The sequence below is a fragment of the Bos grunniens genome, chromosome 13 (genome assembly GCF_055505025.1).
Source record: "Bos grunniens cultivar Pamir isolate PY7600 chromosome 13, Bosgru_T2T1.0, whole genome shotgun sequence".
Lineage (NCBI taxonomy): Eukaryota > Metazoa > Chordata > Mammalia > Artiodactyla > Bovidae > Bos > Bos grunniens.
In genome coordinates, this window is record NC_141177.1 from 26047373 (window position 1) to 26071145 (window position 23773).

At 41.1% G+C, this 23773-nt stretch overlaps 2 protein-coding genes across 32 annotated transcripts in view; both read left to right on the forward strand.

The window, feature by feature from the left end:
• The window catches only part of LOC147360536 (neuroendocrine secretory protein 55), a 62317-nt gene extending 54130 nt beyond the window's left edge, over positions 1–8187 (forward strand). The window contains exons 3-6 of the mRNA XM_086332732.1: positions 1625–1669; positions 6068–6122; positions 6209–6328; positions 8092–8187. The gene's annotated coding sequence lies outside the window, so the exon portion shown is untranslated. The remainder of the gene's footprint in view (positions 1–1624; positions 1670–6067; positions 6123–6208; positions 6329–8091) is intronic.
• GNAS (GNAS complex locus) overlaps positions 1–13258 on the forward strand; it is a 67388-nt gene extending 54130 nt beyond the window's left edge. For 7 of the 31 annotated variants that reach the window (XM_086332722.1, XM_086332723.1, XM_086332701.1 and 4 more), the window contains 10 exons: positions 6068–6122; positions 6209–6328; positions 8092–8189; positions 11294–11348; positions 11480–11553; positions 11674–11732; positions 11841–11961; positions 12118–12248; positions 12464–12531; positions 12756–13258. In XM_086332722.1, the coding sequence (XP_086188848.1) occupies positions 6068–6122; positions 6209–6328; positions 8092–8189; positions 11294–11348; positions 11480–11553; positions 11674–11732; positions 11841–11961; positions 12118–12248; positions 12464–12531; positions 12756–12902 (928 nt within the window). In that variant the 3' untranslated portion in view covers positions 12903–13258. Of the gene's footprint in view, positions 1–1624; positions 1670–2601; positions 3420–6063; positions 6123–6208; positions 6329–8091; positions 8190–11293; positions 11349–11479; positions 11554–11673; positions 11733–11840; positions 11962–12117; positions 12249–12463; positions 12532–12755 lie in introns of those variants that run through there. The other 24 variants (XM_086332718.1, XM_086332698.1, XM_086332702.1 and 21 more) reach the window with 7 other exon arrangements.
• The last annotated feature ends 10515 nt before the right edge of the window (positions 13259–23773 follow it).

Here is a 23773-nt window from a genome sequence, read left to right on the forward strand (position 1 = left end):
AACAAAAAGCCTGAAATAGGCTTTTTGCTGTGATTTTGTAATTTAAAGAAAAACCTTGCATAATTTTCCCCCCAGCAACTTTCCGGGGAGCGCTGCTTCAGGAGGCTTGTTAAGCAAAAATAATTTGACCATGTACCCTCTAGATAAATATTTTGATTAAAACTGGATGTGGCCTGCATTTTTAAAAGGATGCAGCAGCCACTGTTTACCTTAGCTCAGGTCCAATAGAAGATAGGACATCCTTGAAATAATTCACTTAAAGTTTTATTACTCTGTGGATTGCCGTAAATTTTTTTAATTTTTAGAGAAAAGTTTCTCCCCCCTAAATGAGTCTGTCTGTAATGCAGACGAGGCATTTAAACCAGCACTTCTCTTTTCTGGGTTTTTTTTTTTTTTTTGTCCTCCCCGCCCCCCCCCCCCAAAAGAGGAAGAGACATTCCCAGTTTGCCTGTTTGTAGAGGAAACCATAGGTAATCTCTGAGGATGTTAAATTTAGCCTGTGAAAGTGACATACAGGGGAATTCTTTATGTGAGCCTAGAAACCTTATTTTTATCTCATACAAATGAGCCTCCTTTTTTCTTTTTCCTCGCTGCGGTATTGCAACAAAGGCGGTTTCCTTCTCCACTAGGAATTCCCTGCCAAGTGAGGACATCCGTCCACCCAAGGGGATTCTGTGTGGTGGCTCAGGGTCTCTGCCTCCTTGCTCCGTAAACGTGCGCTTTGTCAGGACTGGGCTGAGCTATTACATTTGCCTTAACTGTCCGCAGACTGCTGTGCCGAGTACCTCTGCAGAGTAACCATGGCATATTAATCTGACCTTCACAAACACAGAGGTCAAATGCGGATTTTCCTAACTCAATGCTAGCTAACTCTGTTACATTTGGGGGTGGGGGGAGTGCCATTAACACTGGATGAGCTAATAAGCTAATCAATTACAAAACCTGGTAGACAGCTTAAGCCATCCTGTCCCTCCCACCTTTAAGGAGGAGTTGCTGCCAATCACGAAGATTGGGTTTGGGGAGGGAGGGGCTTGGTGGTAGTGGGTTTTATTCTTTTAATCTTTTTTTTTTTTTTTTTTTTTTGCTGTGTGCCTCACAGTCCAGGCACACTTTTAATTGATGACAGTTTGTGGGGAACAATTACATAGAAATAAAAACATAGGTAGCTGCCCAAGTCCAAGAAGGGAGGAAATTAATAACGCACCAGAAAATCACGGGCCAAAAATCATGGACCTTTTGTGTGTTCAGTACAACACGGCGACTGAGGTCTGGAACCATCAGGGGCCTTACGCGATGCTATATTCTCCAAAGAACTGTGAGATAAATCACTGTGTTAGCTCCCTGATGCATGTACATTTAGTGAAAGCACAAGAAAATAATTATCCGTCCCTCCTGTACCTGATGAAGTCTCCAGAGGGTTCTGCTAATGCTGCAGTGAAGGTGTGGAATTCTTCCCTCCATGGCCTGCAGTCTCAGTAGAGGTGCCAATTTAGCCAGGAAGGCGACCTAAGAATTAACGGGAGGATGGCGGCCGTTTGTGTAGGAATGTAGGGAGGCTGTGTGGGGTTTTTGTGAAATTGCGGTGCCTTGCAGATTAGGTGAGCTTTCAATCTCTCTTTAAAAGGGGCGGCGAAGAGGACCCGCAGGCTGCAAGGAGCAACAGCGATGGGTAGGAACATTCAAAAACAGAAAAACTTTTTTTTAACACACACACCTGACACACACAAAGCTCATACTGGGAAACAGGACACAGAGACCCGGGAAGAAAACCAAAATCATTTAAGGGCCATCAGCCATCTTGGTATATACATCTGCAAAACAACACAATTTCTTGTCATTTTAGAGCAAGTGAAGTGCAAAACAGGGTGGTTTTTTTTTTGTTTTTGTTTTTTTGGCCATCCTTAAAGTATAATTAGATCCAGCTGGGGGAAAGCTATAGATTTCAGCATTAAGACGGTCAGTTTAGGATTTCAAAAATTGATGGTTTCTATCCCCCACCCCCAGCTCTCCATTTGAATTGGCTACTTGTTTTAAAAACTGTCTACTTGTTTTTAAACCTGCTAAATTCTGTCTACCGTGTGGCTGGTCTGATGTTAAAATTTCAGACCTCTTTGGGGGAAAAAAAAAAATCTTTTTTACCTCTATTAAAATACGTGGTGCCGCACCGTCCTTAATTGGGCGGGGGGAGATAAATACTTGGCACCTTGAGGAGGAGGGAGGTCATTGTTGAGAATGATCTGGAAAAGTCTCTGGTCTTTTTAAAACTGTCATTTTATCCAGTGGATAGGAAATTAGTGATGGCCTCCATCTTTTTCCACTCATTATCAAATTATTTTTTTTCTGCACTTCCTGCATCCGCACTGCCCATCACACTCATGCACACATACATACACGCATGCCAGGTAACCCTCTCCAAACACTGCTCTTCGTATTCAGCATGCAGTGAGGGAGCAGCTCTTTGTCCTGAGAACATGAAGAGCCAACTGACCTAGCCTAGGGCACCTCAAAAATAGCTTCTGTGGCTCGGGAGGGGAGGGGCAAAGGAGACTGGGGGGTCGGGACCAAGTAACTGACACATGTTTGTTCATCTGTTTTTTTTAGACTATATAACCCCTAGATGATGGCTTCAATTTCTCATCTTCCCGGCTATGTCCTATCACACTTTGCATGCTGGAATTGCCCGTCTTAGGAACTTCTAATAAGAATACTATTCTGTTGTGGGGGGGTGGGGGGATGGGGCCCCAACACCTAACCTCTAAAGATAACTGAAAAAAAAAAAAAAATTTAAAAAACAAACAAAAAGCAACAAAAAAAGTAACCCTAATTGACAAATATGTAGTGTATCAACCACCCAAAGCATCTACATAAACAGTGATTGACAGCTTACTGTACCAAAAGTTGGCATTTGAGAGCTATGACCCCTCTCTATTGAACCCACTTCCCTATTGAACCACCTCCTGTATACTTCCTAGATGCTATGCTAGATCCCTGACTGAATCCTACTAATACTAACGGCCTGCTCTTCTATCTGTGACTCTGTTCTACAAGTAAAACTTAAGTATTAGGCCTGCTCTTCTATCTGTGACTCTGTTCTACAAGTAAAACTTAAGTATTAGGCCTGCTCTTCTATCTGTGACTCTGTTCTACAAGTAAAACTTAAGTATTAGGCCTGCTCTTCTATCTGTGACTCTGTTCTACAAGTAAAACTTAAGTATTAACAAATGTGATAAATAAAAATTCTCTGCATGTCTCAGCAATCCCTGTATCTTGCGTCTGTCTTCTGTCTTTCTTCTTTTGTCTGTCTGCCCACCAAAAAAAAAAAAGCATAAAGATAAAAGATATAGAAGTCAGTATACAACATAGCCTTCCCCTAACACACGGGGGAGGGGGTGACCATCTCTTAAAATTTGAACCCAGCATATAAAGCAGCCCTGATCTCAGGCTTTATACATGTTGGAGGGGAGGGGCAGTTACAAAATCCAAACGGTTCTTCCAGCCCCCACTTTGCATCCATCAGAATTCTGTATGTAGTTGATATACATTTTGGCTTTCATTACGTCAAAGACATACGAAGAACTTGATCAGAGAATGTCACAATCAATGTTAAATTCATTAAGCGATAGTAAAATTACAGTAAACCTGCCAACCCCCAGTATAATATCTCCATCTACATAGTAATTGCTTCAATGGAGGAATTTTTGTTTTAGTATTACACACCCGAATTAGATTTTAGATTTCTATTTTAGCTGTTTTATACTTGATATACTCCCACACCTATTCACATACGTAGATGAATACTGAGCACATTCTCAGAATATCCGTATTTAAGACTGGAAGTTTTCCAATTACCATACTACTACTTAGACCAAAATATCAAACTGAATGAAAGAACCAGGTTCCTGGAAATAACTTTTCTCTTGTTTTGGGCTCATTTGGGCATTAATACCCAGACATAAATAATTTTAACTATTGTGGGACCTTAAAACCAAAGCTCCAAGGCTCTCATTACCATGGAAATGGAGCTTCTTTCTAATGAATGGGAATGGGACTGTCCTGTGGGGTTTTAACTTTGAATTTCTGTGTGCAACTTGGGAACAAACACAAGTCCGTTTAAAACTCCAACATCTAAATACCTGATTTAGGCCGTAGCGCCAAGTCGGGACACGATTAGGAATTTCAGAAACTCACCAAACTCTCAGAGGGGTTCAAGATGAGATCCCTTTATATTGATGCTGGTTGCATTAAGAGTCGGGTTTGGGGCACAAATCTCCCACTCCTGGTTGGTGGCACAGCTCTCCTGGAGTTCTCCCGCCTTGCAGCACTTTTATTAAAGAGCCATGAGGGGGTTGGTTCCTGGTACCATCTGTAGACTTGCACCCGCAAAACATACACCTCTTCAGCCCCTGATGAGGGCAGTACCTCTAAACTAGCTCCCCCCATTCAGATACGAGACGGGCAGGGTCTCGGAGGCCAGTTGCACCCTGGGGAAGGGATGAAATGAGATCATTTGGAAAACGAGGGCCCACCGCTCAAACGAATATGCAAAAGGATTATTTTGAAAGGGTGAAAGGCCAAGTTCTCCAGGGGGTGGGGCTTTGCAGGTGATCACATGGCCACACACCCCACCCCACCCCACCCCTGGCCCAGGAGCCGCCTCCCCCTCCCCATGTCACACTGACCTCCCGGGCTAAGCTGCTCTTGTTAACATCCCCTCCCCGCGTGTCCTCTACGCTAATGTCCTGTCGTGTCCTGCCCCTGAGGGGCTACGTGTTTAAATTACCTCCATCCCAGTACTCTAGGTGAATTAACCCCGTGAATACATCAACAACTGGATTCCAGAGGTTTCTTTAAAAAACCCCCAGCAAGAAAAATATAAGCCCTGTCCCCCTCCTGCCTCTGTCACCGGGACCCTCCGTCCCCTCCCCTGAGGACAGCACCTTCCATCTTTGTGACACCACTGTCACCTCCTAGGACCTGATACTCAGTATGTGTGTCGTGGGTGTGGTCCAATCCCCTAGCCCACAGGTGACCCACTCTGGGCAATACTGTGGCAAGAACACAGCCCCAAAGAACCTTCCCTGGCTGTGTTTGATGATGGACAGTGTCTGAAGACACACGGGGATAAGCACAATGACAGGGTTCCCCAGAGTCAAAGGGCCTTTACCTGTGTCCCCAGGGACGCTGAAAGTGGCTGGTTCCACACAGACCACACCTGCCCTCCCAGGTGTGCAAGTTAAAATCAATTAAAAACTGATGAAGGCACTAACATCTACCTAACTGTGGGGCGTAGGCCACACCGCCTCCCTCCCCTTCCCCCCATAAGTCCCAGATCTTAAAGACTTCCAGGGAGGGGTGGCAGAATTCCATTTTACTCTGTTCACATTGAGGGATCAATGTATATTAACATCAACTAGAAATATTGTCCACTGCTGCTGGCCGCATCGAGGGACAGTGACTATTCCAATAAATAAAAACGGGGCCCTTAAGTCTGTAATTAACACTACCACCTTCGTTTCATTCACTGCTGGTCCCTATGCTAATCCAGTGACTGAAGAAGCCGCAAGGCACACCATGACCTTCCCCCACCTCCTTAACCCTACAATAACACTTCCCCGCCCCCACCAAAAGCTTCGGGACAGGGATGCCTGGCGTGCTGCAGTCCATGGGGTCGCAAAGAGTCAGACACAACTGAGCAACTGACCCTCCAATAGGGATGCTAATAAAGGCCAATAGGAACTTTTAGGAAGTGCTGGCATGCAGTGGGGGCCACAAGAGGGTGGAAGCCCCTCTGAATAGTAAATAACCAGTCCACACTTCTGGTACAGTAGCCACAATCCTTATCTAGATGCTTGGGGTTCTGCCCCACTTGGGCGTGTCCTCAGGACACAATGGGTGGTTATCATTTGAAACCACCATTATTCGGGAACCTCCAACCTCAGCCCAGATCTGAACCCACCACTCCTTCAAGAACAGAATACTATTTTAGTTGGAAAGTCGTGGTTGAAACGACACTGTGAGTCAACGTGATGCAATATGATTTTTTTTTTTCTTTTCAATCCCACTGTAGTGAGAAGGCCACCAAAGTGCAGGACATCAAAAACAACCTGAAAGAGGCCATTGAAGTACGTGCCTGGTCCTTTTCTGTCCTTTCTTTTAGCCTCCCTTTCAGACAGCGCTCTCCCCCTGACCTTTGCTCCATCATTTTCAGACCATCGTGGCCGCCATGAGCAACCTGGTGCCCCCTGTGGAGCTGGCCAACCCAGAGAACCAGTTCAGAGTGGATTACATTCTGAGCGTGATGAACGTGCCGGACTTTGATTTCCCTCCCGTAAGCCAAGCCTGCACCCCCTCCCCACACCACCAGGGACCCCCCTCCGCTACTCTGCCACAAAACTCAGTTTGCACACTGCCAGCAAAACCTAGTTCTTTGACACTGTTAGGAAACAGTTAACCCATTAAGAATCCTTATTCTTAAAATGACAGCAACAGCTAGCAGTAAGCATTAGGGCTTTAGTCAAGATGGAGGAGCAGAGTCCTGTCACCCCGTGTGTAAGTCTTGACTCACTCCTCTCCACAAGTAAACATCCCAGTTCAATACCACCATTCCCACTGCACTGGACTGTAAATTTTCACAGAAGAAAAAGTCATGACTTGTGGCAGCCTTAATTACTCCCTTATACACATCTTGTGACAAAGTACTATATGTTGAGTATGGCACAGAAATGCTAATCGTCTAGCTGATTGAAACTATTCTGAGATACCAAGGAATGAGAGATGAAGTGCCAGCTCTGAGTTTTATAAATGGGAGATATTCTCATTTTAAACAATTTGCCATTTAACTTTTATTAATTTTTCCTAAAATCAGTCCTTGCCTTGGGCTAAATGAAATCTTTTCTCATTAATTTAAAAAAAAATTACAAAAGGCCCTCACCTAAATGTCATAACACAGGGATTGTCTTCTGTGTTGCCTGGCTGACGTGCAGGACGCTTTTTGCACAGATTTGTCGGCTCCATAAAGAACTATTTTTAGGGAACAGAGAACTGCCCATGCCCTAAGCATATATGTTTTGACCCTTAGTGAGGGAAGAATAGTTTATAAGAGGGGAACAGGAAACAAAATGGAAAGATGGGCAAGTTTATAAGGTCCAGAAGGAAAAGACTCGTCTGCAGCAAAAACAATGACTTATTGTCGCCTTTTGTCAGGATTTCGTGGGAATTTGTGTTTGTATATTTTAAATGGGTTTGGCTGCAAACTTCTCCTATCCAGGAAGCAGTATTAATAAGTATGGCTAGGTAAATTCTCTTAAATAGGAAAAAATAAAAGAAGAGTCGAGCAGTAAACACAGCATACATAATGCCCAACACAGGCTTTTCTGTGGTTCTGTAGCTCTAATAGAAAAAACGAATTAAAATTGCACTACGATGGTGACCCTTAAGGGTCCTCCCATTTAGCTTTTGACCCTTTTCTTGCTGCATTCACATTGCAGAAAAACCTTTTCTTCCCTTGTAAGGGGAGATTGCCCCCATATAATTAAAAATGTTTTTACTCAAATGACATATGAACTGTGACCTATTGCAGTTTTAAAACCAGGCAGAGGTCATTTGCTCCTTTGATTGATAGGCATTGACTGACAAGGTCAGATTTGCCAACGGCTCCCAATTATAATATTTTTGCTAAAATTTGCATTTTCCTGGAAGGAAAATTGCGGTCTCACCACATCTTCATAAATGAGACGTCTTATCTCCATGACATCAAATCATTTATTGGCAAAGTCTCCTAATTAGCTTGTATTCCTCCTAGGTAAGCAATTGGGTGAAGAAAGAAACTTATTCAGTAGTTTAGTTTGGCCCTTCATCCCATTCCCAAAAAGTATAGGATGAAAACTACCCAAGACCAGTAATCCACAATAAGAGATCAGCTGGTCTCAATTTCCAAGTATGTGTAGCACGTTGAAGTTCTTTATGAACACTCACTCCTTAGTTTGCCTCGAAACAGGGAATAATTGCACCCAGGGTTGGTGGCAGGGTGAACTCTGGTCTCACTGGGAGCAGCCCCCGTGTCTAAACATTCCCTCTCTTGTTCACTTCCAGGAATTCTACGAGCATGCCAAGGCTCTCTGGGAGGATGAAGGGGTGCGTGCCTGCTATGAGCGCTCCAACGAGTACCAGCTGATTGACTGCGCCCAGTAGTAAGTACACGGTCTCCACAGCAGCGTGCATATCGTGCACACACACAAAAACACATAGAGAACATCCTAAAAACCACAACTCACACTGCTCAAGTTACTTCTTTTCAGAGAAGCCAGCCAGTTGTTCCCACCTGCAGTTTGAAAGTTCTAGTCTGATTCACTGGTTTTATAAAGCCCTTAATTGCACTTTTTAGTGCAGTGACATTATTTTTATACAAACAGGTAATGCCTGGTAGAGCAAATGATAATTACCTGCAGTAAAGTGATGTTCATAATTAATTACCTTGAAGTAATTAATTGAATTGACCTCCAAGCATGTGGGGAGATAGGACAGCTTTCACACTTTGGATAAGGTAGAAGTATTATATTTTATTGCTGTAATTTAAAACATGACAAAGAGGAACAGTGTGGCAAAAATGTGCCTCCCCCTTCCTTCATGGCCAGTCCGTTGCTTTGCTGTTTCCTCTATCAGGGACGTGACTGTAGTAGCTGCCAGAGTCCAGTGTGTCTAGTTCATCTAGAGTTGGGTATTGTGTTGAATTCCATTTCCTATCCTTATTGATTCATTCACACTGGGCTTAATTTGAGGATGCTCCCCCCATGGGGTCCTTGCTGTGTCCCTTCATGGGCTCTCTTCCAGTGGATGTGATAAACACAGCTGGAAAGTTGCCTTTTAAATAGTTTATGACCTTCCTTATCCTGTACATAATATAGCAAATATGTGATGTTCAGAGCCATAAAAGATATTTTAAAGGTATCGTTTGTTTGCTGATGTTGCACAAATGTACTCAGCGGTCTCAGTTATCATATATTCTCAAGTTGGATTGTCTTTTATGACTGGGGGAAGGGCAAGAGATATTTGTGATGTTTCAGCCTCTCATGTAAGTAACTGAAACACACAATTTTGCTATTGAAAATATTAAGTAACCAGGAACATGGTACCCGGCTGGCTCACAAAAAGCTAAAATTGCATTACTTAGGAGCCCCACGCCTGAGGAACTTATGAAAACCACTTGAATAAACAGGAGTGAGGAAGAGGTGACAGCACTCCAACTGCAAACACAAAGCAAGGGCCCCAGATTCTTGTATCTACACATCACAAGAGCTTATGTTAGGGGCTGTGAAGCCTATTAATTTCTCTCTCCCTGACCCTGCTTTCCCATTGGAAGTGCATTTGATTATTTTCAATTGTCACACATATAGCTGTTTTGTGATTTCATATACAAGCAAATCTGTATATTTTTTCAACAAGTAAGAAAAAAAAAGTCCATCTTGGCCAGTCTCTGTGACCGCCCCCCCCCCCAACCCCCACCCCCCTCTTCAACAAAGTCTCTGATTTTCTCAAAAGTTTGTGCTTAAAGCTGGAAGTGCTAATTATAGTAAGGCAAAACAAATGGAAATCCTGGAATTGTTTGCCTTTTGTAGTTTGGATCCAAGTCAGAAGTACAGGTACAAGATTAGAAGGATTTAACCACCCCAGTTTGGAGTGCTCTGGGAGGGGGGAGGGTGTAACAACTTCATTAATTAACAGTTTAGCCAGCTTTTTTTTTTTTTAATCTCACACCATTTAAAAGTTTTTTTTTGTTGTTATTGTTTTTTAAAGCAACACTCAATTACTCCTGCAACTTTATCTGAAAAAGGCAACATTTGCAGTTTATGGAAAGTTTTAAGGCAACTCTAAGAAAAAGAGAACACAGCTCAACTTTTATAAAATGTCTTCCCCAGCCCGATGCTTGGAAAGCAGCTCTGCCCTGCAGTGACCAGTGTGTGTCTGGTTTCACTGCCTTTATGTTAAAAAGTTGATCTACTGCTATCTTGCCCATTTCTTAAGGTGCCTGTTTTTATTTGTTGAGCCCGGGTTTGGCTGGCCCCACTCCAGATGTCTCTCTCACAAGATTTGGTGCTGATGATCTATTTTTAGAACTGTGGTTCTGTTGCCATGGCAACATGCTGGAGGCCAGGGCGGCTGGGGAGCTATTTCTGGACTGGTACTGTAATGTAAGACTGATTGGGCAAGTTAGTATATCCTCTAAGCCAGACTAACTTTAAACTGGTAAAAAGGAAGGAGGAAAGAAGAAAAAAAAAAGGTACAGAATTTCTTTAAATAGACTCTTCTTTGTGATTTTTCTTCTCTGATTAGCCCACTTTAAAATAATTCCAGACCCCTCCCCCCAAGGAGGAAAAAGAAAAAAGCTGGTTTTAACATTAACACAGTAATTAGTGTTTTAAAAGTTATTTTCCTAACAGTGTTATCTAGTCTGGCAACACAAGCAAGGTACTTTTTGCTTTGGGGACAGTGTATAGCTGTGGAAAGGGAGGTATAAAACACTGCTTTTCCCCTATAAAGCTTTCTCATCGTTAAGGATGGCCCCTAAGATCTCCACCCCTCCACTGTGCAGGCTCCCAGCCTGAATAAGGGCCCCTAACCTGGGTGGCTCTGAGGGTTTTTGAAAACGCTAAAGTTTAATATCTGGACTGTGCTATTTCATAGACGAAGTAGAACGGAAGGGAACGTTGTGTCTGTTTCCTGTTCAGTGTGGTAAGGGCCCGGCCCCTTCTTAAAAGTAGAAGGAAGGGATACCCTTTCTGAGTAACTCAGACAATCTCATTTTCATTAGTCTCTTGGGAGGGAAAAAAATCCTTGCTGCTCTTAAATGTGCCATTTTTTTTTTTTCCATTTTTTAAAACTCTGCATGACAGGAAGGGTACAATTTTCATCCTACTTGCCATTTTAATCAAAGCCAAACAATTTGAATTTAACTCAGTCATTATCAAATGGCACAAAATCAATCAGCTGATTGATCTGCACAGAACCAGCCTTTTAAAATTAAAACAAGGCCAGGAGAGCCCACTCCTAGTTCTGGATTCCTAGACCTACTACTGCTCAGCCAAGTACATTTATCTTGTATTCTCTTTGCTTTAACCTCTCTAAAGCATAAGCTTGGAATCATAAGCTTAATGAACGCAGAAAATTCCCACCGACTTAATGCCATGTAACTGTGGGGTGGTCATTTCCATCAGCTGGTCTTTGCAGAGAGGCAGGGATAGTGGGTGGGCAGAGTGGCATAAGCACGTGGTCACCCTGGTGCATCTTTTCCTCCCAGCTTCCTGGACAAGATTGATGTCATCAAGCAGGATGACTACGTGCCCAGCGACCAGGTATGCACACGTTCTCACAAGCAGAGGACTCGGAGCCCTCTGTCCCAACTAATTGGCAACTCCAGATTGGCAATTATAAATGAGTTTTAGTTGGTTTCGGTGAGATCCCTTGACCCAAGATTCTGTTTTAGGATCTGCTCCGCTGCCGTGTCCTGACTTCTGGAATCTTTGAGACCAAGTTCCAGGTGGACAAAGTCAACTTCCAGTAAGTAAACGGTTCCCTTTAAAAAAAAAAAAAAAAGATATCTTGACATTCCCTCTGGTAGGGAGAGCGGTGGACCAGTGTTGGCCCTTGGAGTGACCAGGTATCATTTCTCTCCTGCAGCATGTTTGACGTGGGCGGCCAGCGCGATGAACGCCGCAAATGGATCCAATGCTTCAATGGTACGGAAGCCATGGGCTTCTCTGCTCTCTAAGGACAGTTTGCTTTTCTAATTGTTAAGGATCACTTTCTCTGCTAACATGTGTTATGTTTGCTTTATTGTGCTGAAGATGTGACTGCCATCATCTTCGTGGTTGCCAGCAGCAGCTACAACATGGTCATTCGGGAGGACAACCAGACCAACCGCCTGCAGGAGGCTCTGAACCTCTTCAAGAGCATCTGGAATAACAGGTTTGTGCAGTGCCCGCCGCCCACCTCCATCTCCTCCCTACTGATGTCAAGGTCAATAGAAAAGAATCTTGTACAAGTTCTTGTACAAGCATCTCAAACTACTTGCAAAAAGAATACTCTCTTCCTGGGCAATAAACCCGCTTCCCTCTTTCTTAGATGGCTGCGCACCATCTCTGTGATTCTGTTCCTCAACAAGCAAGATCTGCTGGCTGAGAAAGTCCTTGCTGGAAAATCGAAGATTGAGGACTACTTTCCAGAATTTGCTCGCTACACTACTCCTGAGGATGGTACGTATGGCCTTCTGCAGTTGATTAGTGCCCATTGGTCCCACAGGGTCTTGCATATGTTAAAGATTTCTGTTCTTGATTTTAAAAATGAATGATCTCTAAGAATGGAACTCTGCTTCCCCAGCCACCACCACCACACTATAAGGGGTCTATAGGGGGAACAAAGGAATCTCATTCTTGTTACTTAAGTAACAAAATATTTATATTCTTTACAGCGACTCCCGAGCCCGGAGAGGACCCACGCGTGACCCGGGCCAAGTACTTCATTCGAGATGAATTTCTGGTGAGTAGAGACTGTTGTTTACTTAATTCTAAATCTGAGGATCAAACCATCCAGTTCCTCCATGTTATTTCACCGATAGCCAGCATGACTCTTAGCCTTTGGGCCCTTCAGTTGGGGATTGTTTCAACATGATGTCAATAACTGGTGGGCAGAGCTTGGTAGATGACATCTACTGGTGAGTTACTGGCGAGGGGGCACTCACCACGGTTCCTTTGTCCCCACAGAGAATCAGCACTGCTAGTGGAGACGGGCGCCACTACTGCTACCCTCACTTCACCTGCGCTGTGGACACCGAGAACATCCGCCGTGTGTTCAACGACTGCCGTGACATCATCCAGCGCATGCACCTCCGTCAGTATGAGCTGCTCTAAGAAGGGAACCTCCAGATTTAATTAAGGCCTTAAGCGCAATTAATTAAAAGTAAGATATAATTGTACACGCAGTTGATCACCCACCATAGGGCATGATTAACAAAGCAACCTTTCCTTTCCCTCAAGTGATTTTGCGAAACCCCCTTCACCTTACAGCTTGCTTAAATATTCCAAATTTAGAAAGCTTAAGGCGGCCTATAGATTAAGATTAAGAAAAAAAGGCCACAAATGTTCCCTTCTCTCTTTAAGTAACTACAATAATAGCAGCAAACAGAAATAAATAAATGAAACAAATGAAATAAATATCGTGTTGTGCAGCATTAAAAAAATCAAAATAAAAATTAAATGTGAGCAAAGATGTGACTCCTGTGAATTATTTGCGGTTTCAAGCACACACACACACTGTTCAGGGTTTGCTGCTACTGCTAAGTCACTTCAGTCGTGTCTGACTCTGTGCGACCCCATAGACAGCAGCCTACCAGGCTCCCCCGTCCCTGGGATTCTCCAGGCAAGAACACTGGAGTGGGTTGCCATTTCCTTCTCCAATGCATGAAAGGGAAAAGTGAAAGTGAAGTCGCTCAATCACGTCCGACTCTTCGCAACCCCATGTTCAGGGTTTGGACTACATCAAAAGTTAGGAGGCCCCTGTATTTAGGTGACAAGGCCCCAAGGTTATAAGTGGGTGTAAAATCTTGCCATACTTTTTGTTGACCTAATCTTGGGTTTCTGAAAATGGTTTTCAGACAATATCAAATGTTCACCCTGTCCTCCTCCCAAACCCATGCCCTGAAGAAAACCACTAAGGTCCATCAAAAAATTCTGTACTTTGATCATTGCTGCCCTATCCAAGTATTCTACCAATTTATACCTTTATATACTATCTCATGGTGTGTCTACTTACCTACTCTCCCCAAAATAGGTGTCTGCTTTTCAGCTCTCTGTCCATCCAGCATCTCAATTGGGTGGGAGTAATTTAGTAATGCAGGTTCAAATCAAGTGGATTTACTCAAGAAATAGTGTACAATGTATATTAAATCATCACACTGTACACACTATATTAAAATTTGTCAATTATAACAGTAAAAATGATGGGAGGGGTGTGGGAGGTAGGGGGTGGGAAGGAATAAACCTGGTACAAAGCTATCAAATAGTTAAAAATAAATGGTGTAGTGATTTGGGGGAAAATTAGGCTGGATCCCTATCTCATTCCACATGTAAATGAACTCAATGTGCAGCAAACATGTATGTTTAAATACATAAAGTTACTTTAAAAATGGCTATCTTTACAATTAAAATCTTGGTTTATAGATGGCCTCTCTAAGTGTGACCTAAGATTTAAAAAATTTAAATGGGGGGAGGACTGTAAAAAAATTAAATATGAGTGGGGGCAGGGGTGGGGACTGGGTAAAAAGTAAGAAAGGATTCATTTTCCTAACAGGCAAAGAGCTCTTAAGCATTAATAAGCAAGCCCATCACAAAAATGGGCAAGGTACATGAACAAGCAATTTTACTGTTTTAAGGTACAAATAACTAATTACCTCTACACCTCATCTCATACACAGATGAACTCAGTGGGTCAAACACATATGTTTAAATATAAAAATGTACTTTAAAAAAAATGGTGATTTAAAAAATGGTGATTTTTACAATTAAAATCTTAGTTTATAGAAGACCTCTCTAAGCGTGACCTAAGTTTACAAAATATAAAGCGGGTGGGGAGATGGGAGAGGACTGTACATAAAATATGGATCAGGGAGGGGGTAGGGGTGGAAATTGGGTAACAATATGTAAGAAAGGATTAATTATCCTAATTAGCAAAGAGCTCTTAAGAATTAATAAGCCATCATAAAAATGGGCAAGATACATGAACAAGCAATTTTACTTTTAAAAAAGGTACAAATAACTATCTCTACCTCATCCCACACACAAATGAACCCAGTGTTGGTCAAACACATGTTTAAATACAAACGTACTTTTAAAATGGCAATTTTTACAATTAAAATCTTATGGAAGGCCCCTCTAAGCATGATCTCAGATTAAAAAAATATAAAATGGGGGTGGGGAGGTGGGGTGGGAGATGGCTATACAAAACTTAAATAAGAACGGGGTTGGGGTGGAAACGGTAAAAATATGTAAGAAAGGATTAATTTCCCTAATAAGCAAAGAGCTCTTATTTAATAAGCCATCACAAAAATGGGCAAGATACATGAACAAGCAATTTTACTTTTTAAAAAAGTACAAATAACTAATTATCTCTACATCATCCCATACACAAATGAAATCTGTGTTAGTCAAACACATATGTTTAAATACAAACATGTACTTTTAGAATGGTGATTTTTACAACTGAAATCTTATGGCCCATCTAAGCATGACCTAAAATTTAAAAAACGTATAGTGGGGGTCGGGGATGGGGTAGGAAAGGGCTGTATAAAACGTAAGATCAAATATGAATGGGGGTGGGAGTGGAACTGGGTAAAAATACGTAAGAAAGGATTAATTTTCCTAACAAGCAAAGAACCCCTAAGAATTAATAAGCAAGCAATCACAAAAATGGGCAAGGTATATGAACAAGCAATTTTACTTTTTAAAAAGGTACAAATAACTATCCCTACCCTCATTCCATACACAAATGGACTCAATGTGGGTCTAAAACATATTTAAATATAAAAATATATCTTTAAAATGGCTACCTTAAAGATAAAATATTGGTTTATAGAAGGTAATAAGCATGACATAAGATTTAAAAACCATAAAGGGGGGTTGGCTGAGCAGAATGCAAAACTTAAATATGAATGGGGGTGGGGATGGAGACTGGGTAAACATCTGTAACAACAGGTTAATTTCCCTAATAAGCAAAGAGTTCTTAAGAATAAACAAGCCCATCACAAAAATGGGCAAGGTACAGGAACAAGCAATTTTACTTTCTAAAAAGGTACAACTGACATTGGGGAAACCATGCAACTTTACTCATAATGAAGTGAAATACAAATAAAAATCTTGCACCATTGCTGGGGGAGGGAATGGGCACCAGCACTCAATAGGTCGCACACCAAACTCACTGAATCCTTGACGGGTCATGACTTGGACCTGAGATCCTCTTGGGCTCCCTACAGTTCTTCATCCCCAGGCTCATCCCTTAAGCTCATGGTCACCCATGGTGTGGCTTCCTAGAAGGTTGGGAGGGAGAGACCAGCTCACCCCCAGCATCAACCATTGCACCCTCTGAAACAGGCCAAATGGGACATCAGTTAAGTTGACTCTACCTCAGGCCCAAACCCTACTTCCTGTTCTATTTTCCAGGTCAAATTAATCCCAGCCAATTAATCCTTAAGCTCAGTACTGCAGAGGTGAGCAAAGAGTGTGCCACCGAGGGCAAGAAAAGTAGCAAACACCCCCTATCCATTAACCTTCCCAAAGTTCCTATGTAACATTCATTCCACATACAAATTGTGTGCTTACTAGCGAGATTTCATCACAAAATGACACTCAAAAGCCGCCCAAATGAACATACAATCGACATGAGTGCTTGCTATCCAGATACAGCCAAAGACCCACCCCTTAAATTTGCATAATCCTCCAAAGTACCCCAAATAAACACTAAACCCTGGGCAACAATTACAGGACCAGCCCAACCATAAAAATACCCAGCCAGGTAAAGTGCTGGCAGAGAAGAGTTCCCAAGCCCCTCTTCCAAGATGGCCAGCCGGAGGCCCCACCCATCCAGAGATTCTAGAACCTTCTTGGAATAATCCACATTAGGTTGCTATAGCGCTGGCCACATATCCATCACAATTAGAAAACAAACTCTCAGGCTATAGAACATGTATATGTGAAAAATGCAATCCCAGAACCCCAGGCCCTGCTGATCAAAACTGGCAGAGACTATGATGACGTCCAGAAGGATGGTAATAAAAGTCACAGTTATCCAGCATCCACCGGGCACCCATCAGCGCCTAACCAGGCAGGGTCCACTTTTTTTTACCAATGACTAAACACGGCCTAGAGAGGCCAAAGTAACTTGCCCCAAGAAAGATTAGTAAGCAGGGAAGATGGGCTTCAAATTCAGGTAGCCAAAGCCCACTGCTTGGCTGCTATCATATCCTGCAGTTCTAGAAGATACAGGAAAAGAGAGAGGGTCTCCTGCTAGTCTTTCCAGATGTCAGTTGTGGGGAGACCATGACCCATGGTCTCCATTGGATTCCATAGCCGGTGGTGATGGGGGTAGGGAGATTCGTGAGTAGGCAGCAGAGTGGAAGGGAGGAGTGCCCTCCTCCCTCAGAGTGGCACTGGACACACGCCCCCAACCCAGGGATTGATCCTGCATCTCCTATGTCTCCTGCATTGCAGGCAGATTCTTTACCACTAATAATAAACCACTAAGTGGCCTGATGAAGCTTTAGTTTGAAGGTCTAGAATTTTTACCCATCTTCACTTTCAAAATTATCCCCAAAGAAATGGCCACCACAGCACAGCCCTTCTATGTCAAATGGTATTCTCTTATCATAATAGTTTCTTGGACATTTTTTGGTCTTTTTATTCAACAAATAGAGAGCAGAGAATCTATGGCAGCCACTGGGAGTTCAGCTCTCATGGGGTTTACGTCTATCAGGGGAGACATGCATTTACCAAATAAATAATTGAATTACAGATGAAGACAAGGCCTCTGGGCTAGTAAACAGGTTGGGGGAAATGGGGAATGGGAACGGTTGGAGGGATTCCACTTCAGATAGAATAGCCAGGGAGGGCTTTTAGGAGGAGGAGGCTTTTCTTACTGGAATACAAAGGATAAGAAGGAGCTAGTCATTTAAGTATGAGTTACCAGTAGCAAACATCACTCTTCTTTATCGATATTGATTATTAAAATATTATTAGCATTTATGGAGCACTTTACTGGCACTTCATGTGCCAGACAGTGTCCTAGGCCCTTTATAGGGTTTATTCCACTTAATCATTTTGAAACCCTAGGAGGATGTACCCTATCATCCATGTAAGATGTGCACAATCTGTTATCCCACTGAACAAAAAAAAAAGGTAAAATATATCTAAAACATTGTGAACAATTTATGCAAACTATGCTTTTAACACTGGTTACACTATAAAGGTCATGCAATATTCACTTAATTAGTGTAACTGCTACTCAGGTTGCTAACAGAGAGTTGGGAAATTTAGTGTCTCTACGATAATTTTTCTGTGTATCAACATTTATGTACTATGAACAAAACAGTTATCTGATTTTGCCTGTCTTGTTCTCTGTATCAGTTAGGAATGTATTCAGCCACACATAACGGAACCTGACTTGGAGTGGAACAAACAGGCTTACATCTCTCACCAAGAATTCTGGAGGTAGGTGTTTCCTGGTTTTATCTTAGCAGCTCATCAAACCGCAGAGCCAATGCCTCCACAATTCTCTTGGCTTCTCTCTCCTGGTTGCAAAATGGTATATCTTAGCCTTAAGAAGAAAGGAGAGCAGGACGTCCCAATCAGCTTTTTCATCTGGAATGCACATGCTTTGTAGATGCCCTTCATTCTCTCTACCATGTGAAATGTACAGATACCAGGATAGCAAGATGGTTATAAGGCTAGATAAATAGCTAGCCAGCCAGCAAGAAAAGTATCTGTTCAATAACACTATTGCACATTCATGCACACACACACACACACGGATTTGTAATCTTTTGTTGCACGGACCTTAATGGAATATCTCCACCCAGAACCTGTTGTTTTTAAGGATTAGGGAATACAACAGGTAAAACATTCAAATCATAAAGGACTAACTTGCATAATTATAAATCAGTAAATCAGTTTGAAAGCTTGGATGAAATAGATAATTTTCCAGAAAACATTGGTTAATCAAAATTGACTGGAGATAAACAAAAAAAAAGACGTAAGTGGACCATATAACATAGAAAAAAAAATTACAGAGCCTAGAGAACACTATGACCAAAGGGCTTCAGGCTCTTGTGGGAAGCTAGAGAGTTCAAGAAAATATGAAAGTGGTTTCTGGGGTGCCAGTGTCTGTTTCTTGATACAAATGCTGATTAAGCAAGCATATTCTATTTGAGAAAATTCACAGAACTATCTACCTATGATTTGATTTTTTTTCAGTAATGTATACTTAAAAAAAGAATCTAGGATGAAAGGGAAGAAAGGATTCTTTATATATAATGAGGAAATGGAAAAAGGCAGACCCAGGTAGTTATATAGGGGAATTCTACTAAACCTTTAAAGTTCAAATAATTCCAATGCTACTTAAATTATTCAAGCATATAACCAAAGGAAAATTTTCAAAATTATTTTTATAAAGTAAAACACTGATTCTAAAACATGCCAAAGATTGCATCCAAAAATAAAATTACAGACCAATCTCATTTAAGAATATCAATCATAAAACTTTAAAATATAAGCAAGCTGAATCCAGTATTATCCAATCTAATATTATTAGATTAAAAAAATAAAACATCATGCCTAGGTAAGATTTATTCTTTGAATTCAAAGTTGGTTCAATATTGGCAAAGCAGTAATATTTGCCAGAATTTAATACCTATTTATATTTTTTAATAATCCAATAAAATAGTGATCAATGGATGCCCCTTAATATGATGAATTTATGTAACATATACATAACATTAATTATATTATATAAATGTTATATATAGATAAATTATTATATATGATACATCTATAAAACATATTTTTCTCCAATACTCAACAATTTACTTGATGAAGAACATCTAAAACTTTTCCACCAATGTCAGAAATAAGAATCAAAAAAGACAAGTTTGCCTCACATTGCCATACTATATCATTTTATTGAGCATATAAGCCAATTCAATTAGACACAAGAAAAAATTAGAGGTCTGAGAATTGGAAAGAAGTAACACACAAATGATATAATTAAATAACTTAACTCCCCCAGAAGGTTCACAGAAAAATAATTTCTAAAAATTGAGAATTTAGCAAAGAACAGAGTTCTAAGATGAACATGTAAAAATCAATAGCCTTTCAAATTTGATTTTCCTTCTGAATGATCTACCCAACAGCTGACTTGAACAACATAACAAACACATAGACACTAAGACTTAACAGATATGTGCCACTGAATAAATATCATTCTCAAATGCACATGAAATATTCTCCAGGATAAATCATGTCATAAAACATATCGCAATGAATTTAACATTAAAATCATTCTAAGTATCTTTTCCATCTAAAATGGAATGAAGCTAGAAATCAAAACAGTAAGAAAATGAGAAAATTCACAAATAGGTGGACACTACACACATTCTTGAACGATGATTGAGTCAAAGAGAAAATTAAAAGGAAATTTTAAAACTGTGTTGGGATAAACAAAAATGAAAATATAACACGCCATAACTTACGGGATGCAGTAAAAGCAGCACCAAGAGGAGTGTTTATAATGACGGATTCCAACATTGAAAAAGAGGAGAGACCTCAAACAAACAACAGAACTTCACATCTCAAAGAACTAGAGGAAGAACAAACTCAGCTGAAAGCTACCAAAAGAAAAGATACAATAATGATTAGAGCAGAAGTAAATCAAACAGAGGGCACAAATCAAATAGAGAATAGAAAAAAGGGGGGAAACTAGGAATTGGTTTTTTGAAAATATAAACAAAACCAACAAACCCTTAGTGAAACTAACAGGAAAAAAAGACTCAAATTTTAAAAATCAGAAATGAAAGAGGAGCCATTACAACAGATGCCTCAGCTATTAAAAATAAAAAGATAGTAAGGGATTATTATGAACAATTATATGACAGTAAACTGGATAACTTAGATGAAATATATAAATTCTTAGAAACATACAACCCGCCAAAACTAAATCTAGAAGAGACAGAAATTCTGAACAGACGAATAACAAATCAAGCAGATTGAATTAGTAATCAAATCCTTGCCAACAAAGAAAAGCCCAGGGCTAGATGGTGTCATGGATGAATTCTACTAAACATTCATAGAGAAATTCATACCGATTCTTCTTAAACTCTTCCAAAATAACAGAGGAAGAAGGAACACTTCCAAACTCATTTTATGAGGCCAGCATCTGATACCCTGATACCAAACCCAGATAAAGACACCAAAAGAGAGAATTCCCTCGTGCCCCAGTGTAGGATTCTGCTTTCACTGCTAGGGCCTGGGTTCAATCCATAGTCAGAGAACTAAGATCCTGTAAGCCACATGGCATAGCCAAAACTACAGACCAATATCCCTGATGAACATAGATGCAAAAATCCTCAAAACACTAATGAACCAAATTTAATAATGCATTAAAAAGATCATATACCATGAACCAGTGGGATTTATCCCTGGGATATAAAGATAGTTCAGCATGAAGAGTAAAAATCACATGACCATCTCAATCAAGGCAGAAAAACATTTGACAAATGTCAACATCCATTCATGATTTAAAACTCTCATCAGGGGCTTCCCTGGTGGCTCAGTGCTAAAGAATCCGCCTGCCAATGCAGGAGATGTGGGTTCAATCCCTTGTCCGGGAAGATCCCACATACCTCACAGCAACTAAGCCTGTGTGCCACAACTGCTGAGCCTGCGCTCTAGAGCCCAAGAACCACAACTACTGAGCCCATGTGCCACAACCACGGAGGCCCACCTGCCCCACGTCTGTGCTCTGCAAAGAGACACAACTGCAATAAGAAAGCCCGGCTACTGCAGTGAAGAGTAGCCCCTGCTCATTGCAACTAGAGAAAAGCCCGGGCAGTAACTGAGACCCAGTACAGCCATAAATAGATAAATAAAAAATATTTTTTTAATCTCTCAACAAAATCAGTGTAGAAAGAACTTTCCTCAATACAATGAGGCCACCAAGGAAAACACAGCTAATACCGTAATAAATGGGGAAAAACTGAAAGCTTTTCCTCTAAGATTCAGTATAAAACAAAGATGCCCACTCTCATCTGTTTTGTTCAGCATAGTACTAGAAGTTGTGGCCAGAGTATTGGACAGGAAAAAGAAATAAAAGTCATCCAGACTGGAAGGGAGGAAGCAAAATTAATTGTGTTTGCAGATGACATGATAGTATATGTAGAAAATTCTCAAAACTCAACAAAAAACAAAAAAACTGTTAGAACTAGTATGAATTCAGTAAAGTTGCCAGATAAAAAACATGTTAAAAATGAGTCTCAGTTCTATACAAGCAACACATTATCCTACGAGGAAATAGAGAAAACAATTCCATCACAATAGCAAGAAGGAAAAAACAACAACTTAGAAATAAACCAAAGAGTTGAAAGACTGGTACACTAAAAATTATAAACCACTGATGAAGGAAATTAAAGAAAACATAGGTGAGTGGAAAGACATCCTATTTTCATGGACTAGAAGAATATTATTAAAATGCGCGTACTACCCAAAACGGATCTATAGATTCAGCACTGCTGCTAAGTCACGTCAGTCGTGTCCGACTCTGTGCGACCCCATAGATGGCAGCCCACCAGGCTCCCGTCCCTGGGATTCTCCAGGCAACAATATTGGAGTGGGTTGCCATTTTCTTCTCCAGTGCATGAAAGTGAAAAGTGAAAGTGAAGTCGCTCAGTCGAGTCAGACTCTTTTCGACCCCATGGACTGTAGCCTACCAGGCTCCTCCATCCATGGGATTTCCCAGGCAAGAGCACTGGAGTGGGGTGCCATTGCCTTCTCCTAGATTCAGCACATTCACTATCAAAACCCCAAAGACATTCTTTACAGAAATAGAAAAAAAAATCCTAAAATTAACATGGAACAAAAGACCCCCAAATAGCAAAAACAATTTGAATAAGATCAACAAAACGGGGGTAACACACTTTCTTTTTAAAAATACACTGCAGGGACCTTCCTGGTGGTCTCTGTGGTAAGACTGTGTGCTCCTAAGGCAGGGGGCCTAAGTTTGATCACTGGTCAGGGAACTAAATCCCACAAGCTGCAACAAGAAGATCAAAGATCCTGCATGCTGCAACTGAGACCCTGCACAGCCAAATAGATAAATATTCTAAAAAACACATTACAAAGCTACAGTAATAAAAACAGTAATAGATATGTAATAGATATGTAATTATGTAATACATACTTATTTGATATATATTATATAATGTATATACTTTTATTTTTATATACTATATAATATATGCCCATATAATATAACATAACTGTTTATTTTACATTATATGTATTTCATATCTATGGTTATGCTTCTATGAGTTTCACTCTGTTGGATTGATCCCACACATAAGGGAGATCACCCAGTACTTGTCTTTTTGTGTCTAGCTTATTTCACTTAGCATAATGTCATCCAGGTTCATTCACATTATCATAAACAACAGGATTTATTTCTTTTTTTTTTAAGCTGAATAATATTCCATTGCATATACAATCTTTTTTAAATCCATCAGTAAATAGATCAATTTAGATTGTGTCCATATCTTAGCTATTGTGACTAATGCTGCAGTGAATGGGGGAGGGTTATCTCAAGACACTGATTGGATTTCTTTCCGCAAGTACCCAGAAGTAGGACTACCGGACCATATGGTAGCTCTATTTTTAATTTTTCAAAGAACCTCCATACTGTTTTCCATAATGGCCACCCCAATTTACACCCAATCAATAGCGTGTTCAGTTCAGTTCAGTCGCTCAGTCGTGTCCGACTCTTTGCGACCCCATGAATCGCAGCACGCCAGGCCTCCCTGTCCATCACCAACTCCAGGAGTTCACTCAGACTCACGTCCATCGAGTCGGTGATGCCATCCAGCCATCTCATCCTCTGTCGTCCCCTTCTCCTCCTGCCCCCAATCCCTCCCAGCATCAGAGTCTTTTCCAATGAGTCAACTCTTCACATGTGGTGGCCAAAGTACTCTAGT